Consider the following 20282-nt stretch of genomic DNA (forward strand, 5'->3'; position numbering starts at 1 on the left):
AAGAGAGAGAGACAGAGACAGACAGACAGAGAGAAAGACAAGAGAGAGAGAGAGAGAGACTGACTCTCACTCTGTTGCTGAGGGTGGAGTGTAGTGGTACGATCTTGGCTCAATGCAACCTCCACCTCTTGCATTCAAGTGATTTTCCTGCCTCAGCCTCCGGAGAAGCTGGGATTACAGGCATGTACCACCAAGCCCAGGTAGTTTTTATATTTTAGTTGAGACAGGGCTTTGCCATCTTAGCCAGGTTGGTCTCAAACTCCTGACCTCAGGTGATCTGCCCACCTCAGCCTACCAAAGTACTAGGATTACAGGCGTGAGCCACCGAGCCTGGCCTATTTAACCATATTTAGTTGAGGTTTTTTTTTTTGAGACAGGGTAAGCATGAGCCACCATGTCAGGCCGGGACCCTATTTAAACTCAGCAAAGACACAACAACCATATCACAAAACCAGGGTATTTCGTTATGAAAGTCCTAAGAATGGGTAACACTATAAAGGAGTTCACAGTGATCTTATCACAACAGGAAATCTCAAGTGTAAAAAACAATACAAATCCCATCTCTAAGCAGGCAACAATCAACACTGACAGAAGACTTCAAGAAAGAAAAAATTCAAATCAAGAACCCAAAGTAGAAATAAATTGCACCTATCCCACCACTGAGGATTAGCTCCAAGTACTGATGTAAGCATCTATATATAAAATGTCAAGCGTATAGGCTGAGCATCCCTAATCCAAAAATCCAAGAAGCTCCAAAATCTGAAACCTCTGGAGTCCCAACCTGATACCAAAAATGGAAATTTCCACACCTGACCTCATGTGATGGGTTGCCATCAAAACATAAGAACAGAAAATCAAACACCACATGTTCTCACTCATAGGTGGGTGCTGAACAATGAGAACACATAGACACAGGGAGGGGAGCATCACACACTGGGGTCTGTCAGGAGGGAAACAGGAGAGGGACAGCAGTGGGTGGGGAGTTGGGGAGAGAGAGCATGGGGAGGAAATGGCAGATATAGGTGATGGGGAGGAAGGCAGCAAATCACACTGCCATGTGTGTACCTATGCAACAATCTTGTATGTTCTTCACATGTACCCCAAAACCTAAAATGCAATAAACAAACAAACACAAAGGCTGGGTACAGTGGCTCATGCCTGTAATCCTAGCACTTTGGGGAGTCAAGGTGGGTAGACAGCTTGAGCCCCGGAGGTCGAGACCAGGCTGGACAACATGGCAAAACCCCATTTCTATAAAAAATACCACAAAAATTACTAAGACATGGTGCCTTGCACCTGTAGTCCCAACTACTTGGGAGGCTAAAGTAGGAAGATCATTTGAGCCCAGGCGGCTAAGGTTGCAGTGAGCTGAAATTACTCCACTGCACTCCAGTCTGGGAGACAGAGTGAAAGACTGTCTCCAAAACACACACACACACACACACACACAGAGTCAAAACTTCGTTTTGAGGTCAGGAGCAGTGGCTCACGCCTGTAATCCCAGCATTCTGGGAGGATGAGGCGGGCAGATCACTTGAGGTCAGGAGTTTGAGGCCAGCCTGGCCAACATGGTAAAACTTCATCTCTACTAAAAATACAAAAAAATTAGCAGGACGGCTCATCTACTTGAGAGTCTGAGGTAAGATAATTGCTTGGACCTGGGAGGTGGAGGTTGCAGTGAGCCAAGATTGCGCCATTGCACTCCAGCCTGGATGACAGACTGAGAGTCCATCTCAAAAAAAAAAAAAAAAAAGCTTTGTTTCACGCATATAAGGTAAATATGAAACACAAATGAATTCTGTGTTTAGACTTGGGTCCCATCCTCAAGATCTCTTATTACATATGTGGCAAATACGAAAAATTCCCAAATCCAAAACACTTCAGGTCCCAAGCATTGCAGATAAAGGATACTCAACCTGTACCATCACATTACCCAGAAAAACTTTTGTAAGAGAAGAAACCCTGTGTCATGCCCCAAAAAACTCCAGCAAACCAGTAAACCTTTTGTAATCATAGATAAGTCCATACAACTCTTTCCGGAAATGAAAAATAAAAAAATTGCAATTATTTTCATATAAATAGTAAAAGCATATGGATAAAACACAACTCTGATTAGGCATGTCTCTCACACCTGTAATCTCAACACTTTGGGAGGCCAAGATGGATGGATCACCTGAAGTCAGGAGTTCGAGACCAACCTGGCGAACATGGTGAAACCCTGTCTCTACTAAAAATATAAAAACTTAGCCGGGCATGGTGACATGCACCTGTAATCCCAGCTACTCAGGAGGCTGAGGCAGGACAATCACTTGAATCCAGCAGGCAGGGGTTGCAGTGGGCTGAGACTGCACCATTGCACTCCAGCCTAGGTAACAAGAGTGAAATTTAGTGTCACCAAAAAATAATAAATATACACATGTAAATTCTGACCCCCATGCCCCACCAGATGAGATTTCCAAGTAGAGAAAAGAAAAAACTAACAAGCCATTATGCACACAAGCTTTTCCTTAACACATAAGGGAAAACAGGCAAAGAAAATGCCAAAAGATTTCAAAGGTGTCACTACTACCTTTAAAAGGAAAACTGAGAAACGTTGAGTTAAATAACTGGTATCTTCCTCTCCATTATCACAGGCAAGACACTCACCAAACTAGCCCTTGGTCAACCACTATGCAAAACTTCCCACCACTATCAGCCTTTGCTGCTGAATCCTCTGGAAAACCTGGAACAGTAGACATGACTAGGCAGTAAAACACAGGAATCTGGAAATAACCAAGATTTCTACATTTTTATTAGTCCTTTAAAAATGTACTTAATTGCTAGGCATGGTGGCTCATACCTATAATCCCAGCACTTGGGGAGGCCAAGGTGGGGGGATTGCTTTGAGTCCAGGAGTTCAAGACCAGCCTGGTCAACAGGACAAAACCCAATCTCTACTAAAAATATAAAAATTAGCTGGGCGTGGTGTCAAGCGCATCTAATTCCAGCTACTCAGGAGGCTGAGGCACAAGAATACTTGAGCCCAGGAGGCTGAGGTTGTGGTAAACTGATCATGCCACTGCACTCTAGCCTGGGCAATGGAGCCAGACCCTGTCTCCAAAAAAAAAAAAAAAAAAACCAACAAAATCAACCTAATTTTCTATATAACATCTAGTCTGAATTGTTCAAAAATATCATGATTGCATACGGGATTTTAATCCACAAAGATTACTTTTGAAACTAGACAAAAATTTGAATATGGACTACATATTTATACACATTTGTATCAATGTTAAATTTCTGAAGTGTGATAATGGCATTGCGGTTACATAGGAAAATGTCTTTGTTCTTTTTTCCTTTTGAGACTGAGTCTTGCTCTGTTGCCCAGACTGAAGTACAGTGACCCCATCTCAGCTCACTGCAGCCTCTGCCTCCTGGGTTCAAGTGATTCTCCTCCCCCAGCCTCCCGAGTAGCACGGATTACAGGCACACACCACCACACCCTGCTAATTTTTTGTATTTTCAGTAGAGACAAAAGTTTCTCCTCTAACTCCTGACCTCAGGTGATCTGCCGGCCTTCGCCTACCAAAGTGCTGGGATTGCAGGCGTGAGCCACCGCTCAAGGCCATGTCTTTGTTCTTAAGACATACCATCTAAATTCATTCATACAATCCTGAATGAATGAATCCAGTGGCTCATGCCTGTAATCCTAGCACTTTGGGAGGCCAAAGTAGATCTTTAGGTCCGGAGTTGGAGACCAGCCTAGCTAACATGGCAAAATCCCATCTCTACTAAAAATATAAATATTAGTCGGGGCCGGGCGCGGTGGCTCAAGCCTGTAATCCCAGCACTTTGGGAGGCCGAGGCGGGTGGATCACAAGGTCAAGAGATCGAGACCATCCTGGTCAACACGGTGAAACCCCGTCTCTACTAAAAATACAAAAAATTAGCTGGGCATGGTGGCACGTGCCTGTAATCCCAGCTGCTCAGGAGGCTGAGGCAAGAGAATTGCCTGAACCCAGGAGACGGAGGTTGCGGTGAGCCGAGATCGCGCCATTGCACTCCAGCCTGGGTAACAAGAGCGAGACTCCGTCTCAAAAAAAAAAAAAAATAAATAAATAAATAAATATTAGTCGGGTGTGGTAGCACACACCAGTAATCCCAACTACTCAGGAGGCTGAGGCAAGAGAACTGCTTGAACCTGGGAGGCAGAGGTTGCAGAGAGCTGAGATCCCACCACTGCACTCCAGCCTGAGCGACAGAGTGAAACTCCGTCTCAAAATAAAAAATAAAATACTTACAGGTGAAGAGCCATGTCTGTACTTGTTAACCCCTTGAAACAGGTGTTTTTTTTTTTTTTTTTTTTTTGAGATAGAGTCTTGCTGTGTCGCCCAGGCTGGAGTGCAGTGGCACCATCTCGGCTCACTGCAACCTCCACCTCCTGAGTTAAAGCGATTCTCCTGCCTCGGCCTCCTAAGTAGCTGGGATTAGAGGCCTGCACCACCACACCTGCCCAAGTTTTGTATTTTTAGTACAGACGGGGTTTCACCATGCTGGCCAGACTTGTTACAAACTCCTGACCTCACGTGATCCACCGACCTCAATCTTCCAAAGTGCTGGGATTACAGGCATGAGCCACTGCACCCAGCCCATCAAAATCATGAACAAGGATAGATGAGGTGGCTCATGCCTGTAATCCCAACACTTTGGGAGGCTGAGGTGGGCAGATCTCTTGAGTCCAAGAATTCAAGATCAGCCTTGGCAACATAGCAAGGCTGTCTCTACCAAAAAAAAATTGGTAGTATTTCTCATCAAATGTCAAAAGAATAATGAAGGCCAGGTGCGATGGCTCATGCCTGTAATCCCAGCACTTTGGGAGGCCCAGGCACACAGATCACAAGGTTAGGAGTTCAAGACCAGCCTAGCCAACATGATGAAACCCCATCTCTACTAAAAATTAAAAAATTAGCTGGCCATGCTGATGGACACCTGTAGTCCCAGCTACTCAGAAGGCTGAGGGAGGAGAACCACCTGAACCCAGGAGGTGGAGACTGCAGTAAGCCAAGATTGAGCCACTGCACTCCAGCCTGAGTGACAGAGGAAGACTCTTGTCTCAGAAAATAAAAATAATTAAGTACCAAAATGTAGCCATTATTCACTAAATTCATTCATTAAATATATATTTATTGAAAGCAACTATGTACCTAGTGCTGTGGATAATGAATAAAATATAGACTCTGCCCTTAAGGAGTTTACAGTCTAACCAGAGGAACCAACCAAGCAAACCATTAATCCATTAAAGAGCACAATGTATATCAGAGAAGTGTTGCTTGTGGATGTAAAAGGCCAATGAACTAGATACTATCGAGGATAAGCAACAGAAAGCCAAAGGCAGATGAGATGAAGTATTGAGCAAATCTTCACTTAGCACATCCCAGACAAGCTGCAGACTAATAGACCACTCCCAAGCTTACAGCAGGTTCATACAATTGTGTTTATTCAAAGATATATTAAAATTAAAATTAAGGGGCCTGGTGCGGTGGCTTACACCTGTAAAATTAAGATGAAGAAATAGAATTCAGTTCACACATTAAGCATGTACTGTGCCAAGAATTCTGCCCAGAGCCAAATTACAAACAGAAATAAAACTCAGTTTCTACCCTTAAGGTACTCACAGAAAAAAGCAATTACCTTCATTTTAAAAATAGAATATATCATTAACAGGTATACTTGTAATAAACATATGTATTAATTATAACTATATATAATTACAGTATATGTAACAATACACTATATAATAGAGGGCCAGGTATGGTTGCTCACACCTGTAATCCCAGTGCTTTGTGAAGCTGTGGTAGGAAGATCACTTGAGGCCAGGAGTTTGAGATCAGTTTAATCAACATAGCAAGACTTCATCTCTACAAGAAAATTTAAAAATTAGCCAGGGTGGTGGTGTACGCTACTGGGGAGGCTGAGGTGGGACTAATGCTTGAGCCCAGGAGTTCAAGGCTACAGCGAGCTATGATTACTGCACTCCAGCTGTGGACAACAGAGACCCTGTTCCTAAAAATGAAAATATTAAAAAATAATAAGCCAGGTGCAGTGGCTCGTGTCTGTAATCCTGGCACTATGGGAGGCCAAGGCAAGTGGATCACTTGACCCCAGGAGTTTGAGACCAGCCTGGGCAACATGGCAAAACTTCTCCACAAAAAATTAGCCAGGCATGGTGGTATGTGCTTATAGTCTCAGCTACTCAGAAAGTTGAGGTGGGAGAACCACTTGAGGCTAGGAGGTTAAGGCTGCAGTGAGCCGTAATGGTGCTAGGACTACAGGCACAAACTACCACTGCACTCCAACCCGGGTGACAAAACAAGACCCTATCTCAAAAAATATATAATAATAATAGAAAAGTGCCGTTAACAGGCAATTAAGGATGATGAACCTCAGAACATCATAAAGGCTATCATTTATTAAGGACTGACTGTGCCACGGATGCACATTCCACCAAAAAGAGGTTATATCCATCCCAGGTTACAAAGCTAGGTTTTTATTTTGAGACAGGATCTTGCTATATGGCCCAGGCTGGAGAGCAGTGGTGTTGATCCCAGCTCACAGCAGCCTCAATCTCAAGTTACCCTCGGAGCTCAAGCTACCCTCCTGCTCAGCCTCCTGAGTAGCTAAAACTACGAAAGCACACACCATCATGCAAGGCTTTTTTTTTTCAAATAGATACAAGGTCTCACAGTCCTGAATTTAAGCAAACCTTTCGCCTTAGCCTCCCAAACTGCTGTGATTACAGGCGTGAGCCACCGCACCTGACCACAAAGCTAGGTTTTATAAAGCTCAGTGGCTCTCTCTCCCCCAAGGTTTGATTACAAGAAAAGCATGCAAAACTGATAGGAAAAAGAAGACCAAGCTGTCAGATATAAAAACAATACAGAAAACGGCACAGACATCTGACCGCAAGATAAACTTTATTTATATATAAAGACCAAGCTTTATGGCTTCATGTTATATAGCTGGTATTTGTTCAGATATTTTAAATACAATCCATCAAGAAAACAAACTTAAAGGAGAAAGTGTATACTGACTGCTACAATTTATAAACACACTAAGAATGAAAGGGTCAGCATCAAATTTTCAGTTTCTCCAATGTCGACGAGTCATCTTATGTCCAAACAAGGGGTCAGCAAAGTACAGCCCCAGATCAAATCTGGCCTGCAGCCTGTTTTCTTAAGTAAAACAAATATTTGTAAGTAAATTATTTTTTTGTGGAACACACTCATGCCCATTAATTTGGGTATGGCTGCTTTTTCTACTAAAAGGGCAGAGCTGAGTGGTTAAGACAAAAGCAGTATGGTCCACAAAACCAAAAACATTTATTTTCTGGCCCTGTACAGAAAAAGTGTACAGAGCTCTGGTCTAAATGATTGCCATATATATCACAAATGGTGGAAAAATAATTACTTGTTCATTGAGCCCTATTTGAGCTTTATTATGAACTCTACCTAACTCCTCTTCCTTTGTAATTACTGTCACTTCCTAAATGTTAATGAGTTTTTGAATTTCCACAAATATGTTCACATTTCAGTTATCTTCCATATAGTAGGTCTTACTTTAGCTGCCCGGTAATTTATCCTTCACATCATTACTACAACAAAATCCTAATTAAGGCACATCTGTGGCTGGGCACAGTGGCTCACGCCTGTAATCCCAGCACTTTGGGAGGCCAAGGTGGGCAGATCACAAGGTCGGGAGTTCAAGACCAGCTGGTCAACACAGTGAAACCCTATCTCTACTAAAAATACAAAAATTAGCCGGGCATGCACCTGTAATCCTACTCAGGAGGCTGAGGCAGAATTGCTTGAACCTGGGAGGTGAAGGGTACAGTGAGCTGAGATCCCACCACTGCACTCTAGCCTGGGCAACAGGGTGAGATGCCGTCTGGTGGGGGGGAAGCAGAACATCTGCAATTATCCCCACACATACTTATCCTTCAATTTTGTACAATCTACAAAGATACAGACAAGCAAAGATGAACAGAGACAAGAGCCACTATGACTAAATAATTTCGAAGATCCTATTCATATTAGAACATCTCAAAGTGCCACTTAGAACCCACAGCATCAGTGTCATCTGACTGCATATGAGAAATGCAAATTCATGGTCCCTATTATAGAACTACCAGGTAATAATTCTCATGCACATTAAAAGTCCAAGAACCACTACACCAAAACAGAGTTTATATTAATTACCTTGAGTGTGAAAAGGCTGATTCGGCCAGGCAGTTTATAAAACAACCCCTCTCCTCCTCTTGAATTGGAATGTAGCATAGCATTGAGGCATGCAAGAGGGGACGTCCCACTGTAAAAACACAAAAGAACGGATGAGGGTCATACAATCCATCTGCCTGCTTACCTAAAGACCTAATCCCTCCAATTCATTCTCAAATGAGAAGACTAAGCAAGAAATACAGAAGAAAAAAAATCTCATGACAATTTCACTATGAAAATAGTAAAAGAACAACCAAATGAAATTCACATAAATTACACTCAGAGAACTCTGGGATAAATATTACGTGATACCTGAAATCCATACCTAACACTTCTTCAGTGTTTTTTCACAATATAAATCAAATTTCCAAGAAATTTAGAAAAAACACACAATGATTTTTTTCAAGTTATATTTTAATTAAATTCTAAAAATTAAATGTTAGTAAAATTTTACTATTAAAAGTTTCCTAGCCTCTATATGTCAACCTACATATCATACTCAGACACTGCCACAGAATATTATGACAAAGAATCACAGAATCAATGGTGCTGTGCCAATAAAACAAGCAGAACTGTTTCTCCCAGTTAAACATTTTCTAGTAAGTACACACAGAAAAACTGTATTTCATTTGTTTTTTTGCTCTGTTGGGAGTAGGGAGAATGAGTTTTAGTCTGTATCTACCCAGGAACAATTATTTAAGCCAGAATACAAAAAGTAAGTCGAGTAGAGTTAGTACCCATGCTTCAACACTAAGCTGAAACGATGGCATACTAAGTTGTTTCATGGTCCCTGCCACAACAGCAGGTTCCAACAGTGACAATTCAGTGAGAAGGATGCTACTTACTGAATCTTAAAATAGAAAAGCTACCAGAAATATCAACCAATGCCCATTATTATTAACTGAGTTTGGCACTAGCATATTAGAGCTAGGATTCACCTGTGCACCTTCTCTTCCCTTTCCCCAGCATGTTCAAAAAATATATAGTTTAAGTAAGCCTCTTCGCATTTTTCAGAACTAGAGGCCCTAATTTATGCAGTGTTAAAAATAAATTCTGAATCTAAAAAAGCCATTAAAAAACTATTACTTATTTTGCCTTGGAACACACTGGATGCTAAAAAATTTTTCACCAAGGACCAATCTCTAAAAGTACCCTGTGCAAAATCTGGAGTATCAAGTGGGTGTGCTAGCATCTCTGCTACAAGGGGGAACAGCATGCTGGCACAGCTCTGCTGTGACTCCAACATATCCCTCCGTCTACAAATTACAGAGCTGCTCACTCATCATGAGCCACCATAACTGCTTCATAATTCCTCTAAGAAAAAGCAGCAGAAATAAGGTTCTCAATTCCGTATGTCCCAGAGGGACTCATTTACCTTCTATAGGCAAAGTGGTCCAACAGCAGTGAAGACAGCAGCATGATGGGAAATAGCCCATAAAAACAAAAATAAAGCACAATTATAACACTACACGGGGCATAAATACAAGTGAAAGAAATTTGAGGTAGACAATCCCAATCTTCCCTCCCCACAAAACATCAATTTGAGAATGTTTGAACTATTGACTGGAAAGTGAGGGGCTTTCGATACTAAAAGGTCAATTAAAGCCGCTAAAGTTTGACCAGCAAAAACATGAAATTTATTCCAAGTCCCAGGAAGCAACTGTGTAGTGCTCTCCTCTTTCCTCATTTAAGTATTTTTTGTTTTGAGACGGAGTCTCATTCTGTCGCCCAGGCTGGAGTGCAGTGGTGTAATCTCAGCTCACTGTACTCCATCTCTCGGGTTTGAACAATTCTCCTGTCTCAGCCTCCTGAGCTGGGGCTACGGGCTACAGGCTACAAGCAAGCATCACCACACTGGCAAATCTTTCTATTTTTAGTAGAGATTGGGTTTTGCCACATTAGCCAAGCTGGTCTTGAACTCCTGACCTCAAGTGATCTGCCTGCCTCAGCCTCCCAAAGTGCTGGGAATACAGGCGTGAGCCACCACAGCTGGCCTTTTTTTTTTTTTTTTTTTGAAGTTTGAAGGAAAAATAAAGTTTAAAGACAGTCACTGGCCTTCAGGCCGTCAATTCTATGTTTCTAACTTGTTACTTCACCAAGAAAACTATACCGTAAATTTAGAAAATAAAGGTCACCTCAAAATGTAGCAAATTCGTATCATATATGACTGGAATTAGTAGGGGGGAAAAAGTCAGTGAGTTTATGTTGATGAGACCACCATTCTTTTATCCTAAAAGAAAGAACTTCAGTGATATGGCATAGAGAAAAGGTACAATATTAGGTACAATAGAGGCTATCAGGTCTGAAACTTCCAAAACGGCACAAGACAAAATGTGCCCTGCCGGACTCCTTACACAAAAAACAATCTCTATGCCAAGACTTAAGGAAGAGCAAGGAAATGGGAAAGCCACTGCACCTCCAAATGAAAACCAATGGGTGTCCACCCACTCCCACCTTCCACGCAGACGACACACAATTTGGGAAATGGATAGTTCTACCTCACTGCCAGACACAGAAGCACAAATATATACACAGGTGGACTTATTCATATCACTACACAACTACAGAAAGACACATGTCCTATGAAACCCTCATGCTAAGCAACAAGAACAATACAAACCTCATTTCCTTTAGTCCTTCTGCCTCTATGACCTGTAGAATCTGTTTTGGTGTCATTGGAGCATCCGAGTAGTTTTCTAATACCTGAAGAAATACAAACGTCCTAATTTTAGTGTGCAATTTCCATTTATATCCATTGGTCTATATATCACGGGCTAAGTTACTGCAATTAACTGAAATGTTCTCATTCTCAATTCTAAGGATGCATCTCTTCTCAGCATACATGGCATAGTACACGAGATCTTAGTGACACTGGTTACTGTTTAACTTGATGCTGTTAATACTGCTAAACCACAGAATATATAGTGCTGCACGAGAAATGTGTAAGACAGAAATGTATTCAAATTTTCTTTCCCAAGGAAGTTTGATTAGTGCATGTACACACACACACACACATACACACACACACATTATTGTATTTTTAGTAGAGATGGGGCTTCACCATGTTAACCAAGCTGGTCTTGAACTCCTGACCTCAGGTGATCCACCCGCCTCAGCCTCCTGAAGTGCTGGGATACAGGCATGAGCCACCACGCCTGGCCAAGTACCCATATTTTTAAACAGTGCCTACTGCCACTGTGTTGTCAATTTGTGGTGTTAACTGCCACAGAACATTCTGCCATTTGGCAACATGATGCCATAATTCTGCATGACTGGTGCAGTGAGAAACAGAATATCCCATTTATGTTAGCATTACCTATAACCAAGTCATGGCAGTATTTTCTTAACTGTGCAACTGCAGCTCTCTTGCTTTAAGAGTTGTTGCAGAGCTGGGTGTGGTGGCTCATGCCTGTAATCCCAACACCCTGGGAGGCCGAGGCAGGCGGATCACCTGAGGTCGGGAGTTCAAGACCAGCCTGACAGACATGGAGAAACCCATCTCTACTAAAAATACAAAATTAGTCAGGCATGGTGGGGCATGCCTGTGATCCCAGTTACTCGGGAAGCTGAGGTCGGAGAATCGCTTAAACCGGGGAGGCAGAGCTTACAGTGAGCCAAGATCGCGCCATTACACTCCAGACTGAGCAACAAGAGTGAAACTCCATCTGAAGAGTTTTAGAAAAGTTACTCTTCTAAAAGAGGAAACACGCTGTCAATATCTTCGTACTTTGTCAACCTGTACAGCTACTGAAGTTACTCCAAATCAAGCTAACCTCTTACAGTCCATTTAACTACCATAACCAATACTGCTGTCACAAGCAAAACATAAAGCAGTAAGTCTGACAGGGCTGCTGCTGTCTACGGCCACACCACCCTGAACATGCCCACTCTCGTCTGACAGGACTGCTGTGGAAGGTGCTCTCTATGGAAGAACATAAGCCCTCAGCACTAAAGTCAGGACTTGGAGAAGGTACTAAAATGAAACCCCTATTTCCCACGGCCCTATTCTTTGCCTCTCTTTGCAGTTTTTCCACTCTCTATGGGTAACATCAACATCTCTCCACGTTTCAGTGACTACCTAACTTCTGATAACTACCTAATCTCTACCTCTAGCCCTGACTTCTCCCCCAAATTTCAGATTCAAATATTCGGTTGTATACTGATTGTACCCCTTCCTCATCTACTCTAATCCAGCTCTACTCTTAATTCATCTAATTGGCTACTCTAATTCACCTCTTCTCCAGACCAGCTTTTCTTCCTCTATTCTCTACCTTGATTGACAGCCTGTATAATCACCTAATTCAGAAACACAGGTGTCAGCCTTCTCTCTCATCTGTCCCCCAAGTCACAAAACCAGTCTCTTACCTGGCCCAACACAACAGCCTCTTAATATCCCTCCATCCAGTTCTGCTTTCTTCAAATCCATTCTGACTCTATTGTCAGCCTTCATTCAACAAACACATGGAACACCTACTTGGTGCCAGGCACAATTCTAGGGATTCACAGTTAAACAAGACCAAATCCCTGCTCTGGTAGAACTTATATGTTACAGCCTGAGGTCAACCCAGCAAAGCAAATCTGCCCTCATCACTTTCAGCTTTTAAATCCTTCAACAGGCCAGGCGCAGTGGTGCACACCTATAGTCTCGGCTGAGACTGCGGCAGGAGGGTCGCCTGAGCTCAGAAGCTCCAGGCTGCAGTACACCATGATCCTGCCTGTGTTTAGTCACTGCACTCCAACCTGGATAACACCATGAATCCTCATCTCTTTAAAAAATAAAAAACACAAAAAATACTAGCCGAGTAAAGTGGCTCACGCCTGTAACCCCAGCAGTTTGGGAGGCCAAGGTAGGCAGATTGCTTGAGCCCAGGGGTTCAAAACCAGCCTGGGCAACATGGTGAAACCCTGTCTCGACAAAAAATACAAAACACTAGCTGGGCATGGGGCACAAGCCTGTAATCCCAGTTACTCAGGAGGCTGAGGTGAAAGAATCATATCAGCCTGGGAAATGGAAGCTGCAGTGAGCTCTGACGGCGCCACTGCACTTCAGCCAGGGTGACAGAGTGAGACCCTGTCTCAAAAAATAAAAAAAAAATAGAGAGCAAATAAAATCCTCAACAGCTCCCTGATCACATACTGCAAAAGCTGAAGCTTCCAAAGTCCACTGGCCCACAGCTAACGAACAGATCTAGAGTTACATTCAAACTTTTACATTCTAAACTTGGGCAAATTACAACCCAACCTGAACCTAGGTTCTCTTGAAGGATACTGATTGTCTTCCTCTCAGAGTTGAACAGATGAGAGACAATATAAGTCACGCCTACAGTGCCTGGCACAGAGTAGGTGCTCACTGGCCTGGCATATGAAGCCCTCACCATCTGGTCTCTGCCCATCTCTCTACCCATCCAAGCTGACACTCCACAAATTTAATGTTCCTATAACTCACAGATATACCTAATCCCCACCCTTTGCAAATACACACTCTGTCTCCCCCACTCTCACTCTTTCTCTCCTATTTGTTGTCACCAGCTCCTGCTTACACCCTCTGTGATGGGAACCTCTACTTACCCATCAAGATTCAGCTCAAAAAGCACCTTCCTCCAGGAAGCCTTCCCTGATCTCTGCCAGAAGTAAATGTCTCTTTTCAATACCCCCATTGTTTTATAACACATATAATTATCTCCCAAACCAGGACTGTTGAGAGTGAACGGAGAAACTATTCAGAATTATGACTGGACAAGAGGCAGGAACTGGGCTATCTATCTGTTTATGATTTATACAACTGTGATAACACTTATGCCTGGAGTAAAATTCTGTTCCTATGTCTGGACCTTCGCCATCCCCAGAAGACCATAGCCCTGAAGGGCAAACCTTATCTACCTTTGTATTCCAAGAACCTAAGTGCCAAGATAGGCAGTACTGACTTGAACAAACCTACAATAAACCCTGGTACAAACTACTAATGTTCAGTACCACAGATACCATTTCTTTGATATCAATTAAATGGAAGCTGAGCTAGCGAATTTTGGTAGAATTTTTTAAGAAGTATGACTCTGAAATAGTAACTACCAATTATTTAAACAGCAATCAGAAAGAGCCTGAGAATTTAAGACAAAGGAAACAAAATCTCTGAAGTTACATCAAAAGATACAAATAATTCACTTTTATTAAAACTGTTTACGCCTCCAGCTTTTGGTGTAAGAACAAGTCAGCAGTGTTCTATTCCTAGTCTCTGTCTTTCTAGCTTACATTTTTTAAAAAGAATCTCTTACTTCAAAGGGGAAAAAAATGTTTGATGTAAGATTGGTCAGTCATGAATCAAAGTAAAAGATAAAGCATGCAAAAAAGAGTTTCTCAAAGCCAGGGAGAATCCATTTAGGGTCCTCAATTTAAAGGGAAATCCCCTTGGCCGTTTCTCCCAAACTGTTCATAACAAGTTGGAGGCTTTATATCCACCCAACCACATAAGGTCTACTTCTTACATCTAGAAAAGACAATACTATAAAATGTGTGAAAGAAAGAATATCTTTTTCAACAGCATAATTAACATCTGCAAAAATCAAATCTCCTGGGGTATACTATACTGAAATTCTTAAGAATAATCTTCTTTCCTCTATAAAAACAATTTTTAAAAGGATTCCTAGTCACACTGTAGTCACCAGTCTAAGACGGTTCAGGAGCAATCTGAAGGTGTTTCCAGGGAAGTGCATACAATTGCCACTGCAAGCACTCCAAATCCACCTGCCCAAAGAGAAGTGTTCAGGTGTTCTAATCAACTGTCCTACGTTCCCTCCTAGTCAAGTTTCTCTCAGTCCAGTGTAAGATCTCACAAATTCTCCAGCACACAGTGTTACAGCAACTTTTTTTAAACATGAAGAGGGCTGTTTTTTTGTTTTGAGACGGAGTCTGTCTCACTGTCACCCAGGCTGGAGTGCAGTGGCGTGATCTTACCTCACTGCAAACTCCTCTGCCTCCCGAGTAGCTGGGATTACAGGCATGTGCCACCATGCCCGGCTAATTTTTGTATTTTTAGTAGAGACAGGGGTTTCACCATGTTGGCCAGACTGGTCTCGAACTCCTGACCTCAGGTGATTTGTGTGCCTTGGCCTCCCAAAGTGCTGGGATTACAGGTGGGAGCCACCACGCCGAGCTTAGGAGTCTTAAAAAGTTCCCCCTCACCTAACAACCAGTCCATCCAAAGAAATGGAAAATTCTAAAACAAAAAAACACAAAAAAGAGTCTCAGGAGTCCTTTTTTTATTTTTATTTTTTTAGATAGAGTCTTGCTCTCACGGTTCTCTGGTCTAGAACTCCTGACCTCATGATCCACCCACCTCAGCCTCCCAAAGTGCTGGGATTACAGGCATGAGCCATCGCACCCGGCCTCATTTTTTTTTTTTTTTTTTTTAGAGTCAGGGTCTCCCTCTATCACCCAAGCTGGAGTGCAGTGGCACAATCAATCACTGGGCACTGCAGCCTCCAACTCCTCAGCCTAAGCTATCCTCAGTCTCCCAAGTAACTAGGACCACAGGTGCACACCACTAGGCTCAGCTCATTTTGTTGTTGTTCAAGAGACTGGTTCTCACTATGTTGCCCAAGCTGGTCTCGAACTCCTAGCCTCAAGTGATTATTCCGCCTCAGCCTCCCAAAGTCTCACAAATCCTTTTTCACAGGTATAACAGCACCACAAAGTAATTCCTACTCGTATCACTATTTTTAATGAAGTGCCTTACAAGAAAAAGAGAAGTAACTTACTCATAATCTGGCTTGAAGCTCAGTCAATGATAAAACAGAAAGAGCAACCTCGATGTTGAAGCTCACACCACAGTCAATTCGAGAACCTAAAGAGACTTAACAGTGGACCCCAAATTCCTAAAGTCAACTAGTAAGAACCAACAGAACTTTGAGACAGACGGACTTTCTAATTCTGTCAGGGCATAAATAACACAGGATGTAAAAGTACTTTCACCTAACCCTAACAAGTAGAACTCTGGCAAACAAGTTTCCTTGGGTGCCCAGGGTCATGAACACCCACATAACAGGAACGCCACGGAGAATATCAATAAACACACAAAACTCTTTGTCCAGGAAAATGAGAGCTCTCTCCCAATCCCCATCAGGCCTATATTCAGGTAAAGAAACATCTGAGAGTGGCCTGGCTCAGTGGCTCACACCTGTAATCCCAGCACTTTGGGAGACCTAGGGGGGTGAATCACGAGGTCAAGAGATGGAGACCATCTTGGCCAATATGCTGAAACCCCAACTCTACTAAAAATACAAAAATTAGCTGGGCGTGGTGGTGTGCACCTGTACTCCCAGCTACTCAGGAGGCTAAGGCAGGAGAATCACTTGAACTCGGGAGGCAGAGGTTGCAGTGAGCCGAGATCACTCCACTGCACTCCATCCTGGGCAACAGAGTGAGACTCTGTCTAAAAAAAAAAAAAAAAGAAACATTAGAGAAATCCTGAAATTTCTACAAGATCCCGAAAGCTAGCCCAGCCTTCCAATGTTGACTGAATCAGGAAAAAAATATATATATTTTGGAACCTCAAAATCTTCAAATTTCACATGCCAGGCCAAAATAAACTGAAGCACAAAACTTTAGCATACAAACAATTGCTATTTTTCTTTCCTGGGCAACGAATGAGTAGGGGAGAGAATCGCAAACACCAATGAAAATTCTCCTGCAGCCCAAATACCTTCAATTTTATAAATCAGTAACTTTTACAGATTTCGAGAAAGAAAAAGGTGTACTTTAGATTTGTATCAATCCCCACAACCTTTTGTTGGCGGGGGGGGCGGCGAGGGGGCGCACATCTTTGAGGCAGAAAACTCACCTCAAAATGAAAGATTAAGTCAGAATTTCATTAATCATTAGAACTGGATTACAACAATTACAAACTACAGGGTGTCAAGAAACACTTATGCTATGGCACCATAACCTCACTGTGTGACAAATCTGAAGAAGTGACATCTCTGGAAGAGGTATAACCTGTTACGTTTCAGGAATGCATCTCCAAGCGTCTTAGCATTGTGGATGCAATCCAAAAGGAAGTCATTTCACCTGCAAGTCCTCTGACGCTCACAACCCCCACCAGTTGAACCAGGCGGCTTCAAACACTCAAATTACGCTCTTCCTTGCTAAGCCCAAATCCTCCGTGAACAGTCTCCCCACAGAGACACTTCGCCTTTGTCCAACATACATTCTCGGCAAAGTGATTCAGTTCTCCACAAAGTACCCATTTTCAGTCCGGCTTCTGAAGGCAAGCACCTAAAGTCAGCGTTTCTCAAAGTGGGGTCCGTGAGCCACTGCGTTCCAATCACCTGGGAAGCTAGTGAAAGCGCAGGTTCCCAGCCTCCATCCCAGACCCTGAGGCTCAGCAGGTCTTACTCAGGGCCCTACGAGGAGCGTTCCTAACTGCCTCCCAGGTGTCCCCCACAGGACACTAAAGTTGGAGAACCGCTGCTCAAGGGTCAAGCTGGGAATGAGCACTTGCTTCACTCCACGCACCTGGTTTAGATTGGGAAATCTCAAAATGCCACTGGCGTCCTTGAATGTGGGGTCGCTTTTCCACCCCGAGTCAAATGCACCACCCCATTACCCACCAGGAAGCGAAGGAGGAGCTTCCGACCCTTCCCGGAAACCCAACTCCCCCAGCTGAATGAACGAAGCTGCCCCAGACCCCAGACGCTGCCAAATAGTGGGGGAGGGGAGGCGGGACCCCGGTGCCCAAAGGGGAAGGAGCTGGACAGCCAACTCGCCCCTCCGGAGGAATTTTGCTGGGGCGCGGGGGAGGTGAGGGCGCAAGCGGAAAAAGGCGCCACATCCCATCACGGCGGGGGAGCGCTCCCCACCCCGCGCCTAGCGGGGCTGTCTTGTTCTTAAAGGAAGATGGCCCCGCCCCCTCCCGCGGTGGGCAGGGCCTCGCCCCTCCCCCTCCTGTTGGGGGTGCGCAGCGAGCTCCCCCCTTCGGCCCCCACGAAGCCCCCCTAGGCTGCCCGCCTCACCAGGCGCGCGGCCTCGGCCCACGTGCGCTCCTTCTTCCTTTTCTGTTTGTCCTTCATCCTCCTCCCAGGCGGCGGCGGCGACAGCTCCACGCGGGATCTCCGGGCTGGGGCGGCGGCGGCGGCGGCGGCGGGGGGGCGCGTGACGGCGGCGGCAGTGGCGGCGCGCGAGGGCTCGGGTGCGGCCGGAGAGAAGGGGCGGGCACGCGGGGACCGGCTGGCGCGAGAGCGCGGTGGGGGAGGGGTGGTGGCGGCTCCACGCGCCCGCGCTGCGTCAGTCGCCCACGGCGGCAGCGGCGGCCCCGCGATCGCTAAGGAATGCGGCGGCTCCGCATAACCACGGGGTCAGAGGTCACGGCTCCGGCCTCCGCTTTCCCGCTCTGTTGAGGGACTGAGACACGACCGGCGGCGAGGCAGGAGGGCGAGACGCGGCTTTCCCTTCGGCGTCCGGGTGCGTGCGTGTCTGCCGTGGGTGTGTGTGAGTGTGTGTGAAGAGTGAGGAGGGGGAGTGTGGGGTTTTTTTTTTTGAACAAAAACAAACCGAAAGGGCGACTGGGAGTCGTAGTCCCAGCGGCCTCTCTGGCCTTCCCCGCTCCGGAAGAATATGTCCGCGTGCAGCGCGTAGACCACACTTCCCGGCTCGCCCCGCGGCCCTTTCCGCTTTTTTTCTAGCGTCCTCCGCCTAGCGCCGACCTCAACTAAGAACGGGGACGGATCGCTGTTCGGGGAGGGCGTGGAGGGGGCGGGCGGCGTTGGGTGGAGTATCGCGAGGTGCGGGAACTGGCTGGGGGCGTGGGGGATTCTGGGAGGCGATGCTGGGAAGGGGCGGTGGCTGGGCTCCCCCGCCCGGTTCGCTCTTAACCCCTTCGCTGCTTTTTGCCTCCAGACCTCCGGGCAGGTGCGGGTGGGGAGCCAGGATGGGGAGCTCGACTCGCAGCTCCCACTTCGGGCTTCTCACCTAAACGGTTCACCTACACTTCTTGTAGGTGATGAGAGGCAGGACTTTCCCTTTTGGTCCTCCCTAAATGACTCACTGACGCATAATAATGAGACAAAAAGACCCTCATACCAGTAAAACGGATATTCCACGGCTGATGGACTTAGACGGTTCCTCATTTCCTCCTGTGCCTTCAGGCCGCTGTGTATTTGCAGAGCCTGCACCCGCAGCCTACAGCGTTCTTACCACTTGAGGAACTTGATGATATGTTGACGGCTCGTGTAAAGAATTTGGACTCTGGGGCCCTGTCGACCAGAATGCACCTGAGTGCGTTTTTAGAGGCAGTACCCTGGAGAGAACTCAGGCCCTGGAATCCAGCGGACCTAGACCGGAATCTTGGCTGAGTCACTCCCTGGCTGTCAGTTCAACCTCTCTGAGCCTCAGTTTTCTGATCTGCATTTGTCTAGCATTTCACGGCATTATTGGAATTAAAATTAACGTAAAATATTTGACAAATTGGAAGAGGATGTGAAGGGAGACCTTGACAGTATTAGGTCCGTATGATTTGGCACCTGGCAAACAGCTTTTTTTTTTTTTTTTTAGACAGAGTCTCGCTCTGTGGCCAGGCTGGAGTGCAGTGGCACGATCTAGGTTCACTGCAACCTCCGCCTCCCGGGTTCAAGTGATTCCCCCTGCCTCACCCTCCCGAGTAGCTGGGACTAGAGGCGCGCGCCACCACGCCCCAGATAATTTTTTGCATTTTAGTAGAGATGGGGTTTCACCACGTTGGCCAGGATGGTCTCAATCTCCTGATCTCATGATCCACACGCTTCAGCCTCCCAAAGTGCTGGGATTTACACGCGCAGCTGAGCAAATATTTAATAAATGGTAGCTGTTATTACCAGCTGAGAGACAATGGGCAATGTACTTAGCCTCCCTGAGCCTTGAGCTGAAGTTCGGAGCACCCAGCACATAGGTTTTCTGTACCTATATATAGGTTGAGTCGTCCAGAAACATTTCTAGAGTCCGTCCTGAATTGGATTGAGGCCAGCTCTTAAAAACTATGAAGGCACAATCAGTGGCCACATT

At 45.0% G+C, this 20282-nt stretch overlaps 1 protein-coding gene across 6 annotated transcripts in view; it reads right to left on the reverse strand.

The window, feature by feature from the left end:
• Positions 1-19026, reverse strand: part of ASXL1 (ASXL transcriptional regulator 1) — an 80679-nt gene extending 61653 nt beyond the window's left edge. For 2 of the 6 annotated variants that reach the window (XM_017514566.2, XM_017514550.2), the window contains exons 1-4: positions 18260-19026; positions 10873-10955; positions 9628-9630; positions 8235-8343 (exon numbers count right to left, since the gene is read on the reverse strand). In XM_017514566.2, coding sequence (XP_017370055.1) covers positions 8235-8343; positions 9628-9630; positions 10873-10955; positions 18260-18316 — 252 coding nt within the window. In that variant the 5' untranslated portion in view covers positions 18317-19026. Of the gene's footprint in view, positions 1-5097; positions 5898-8234; positions 8344-9627; positions 9631-10872; positions 10956-17315; positions 17820-18259 lie in introns of those variants that run through there. The other 4 variants (XM_017514570.2, XM_037733349.1, XM_017514558.2 and 1 more) reach the window with 4 other exon arrangements.
• Between the last annotated feature and the right edge of the window lie 1256 nt (positions 19027-20282).

This window comes from Cebus imitator, unplaced genomic scaffold, assembly GCF_001604975.1.
Source record: "Cebus imitator isolate Cc_AM_T3 unplaced genomic scaffold, Cebus_imitator-1.0 Scaffold18, whole genome shotgun sequence".
Classification (NCBI taxonomy): domain Eukaryota; kingdom Metazoa; phylum Chordata; class Mammalia; order Primates; family Cebidae; genus Cebus; species Cebus imitator.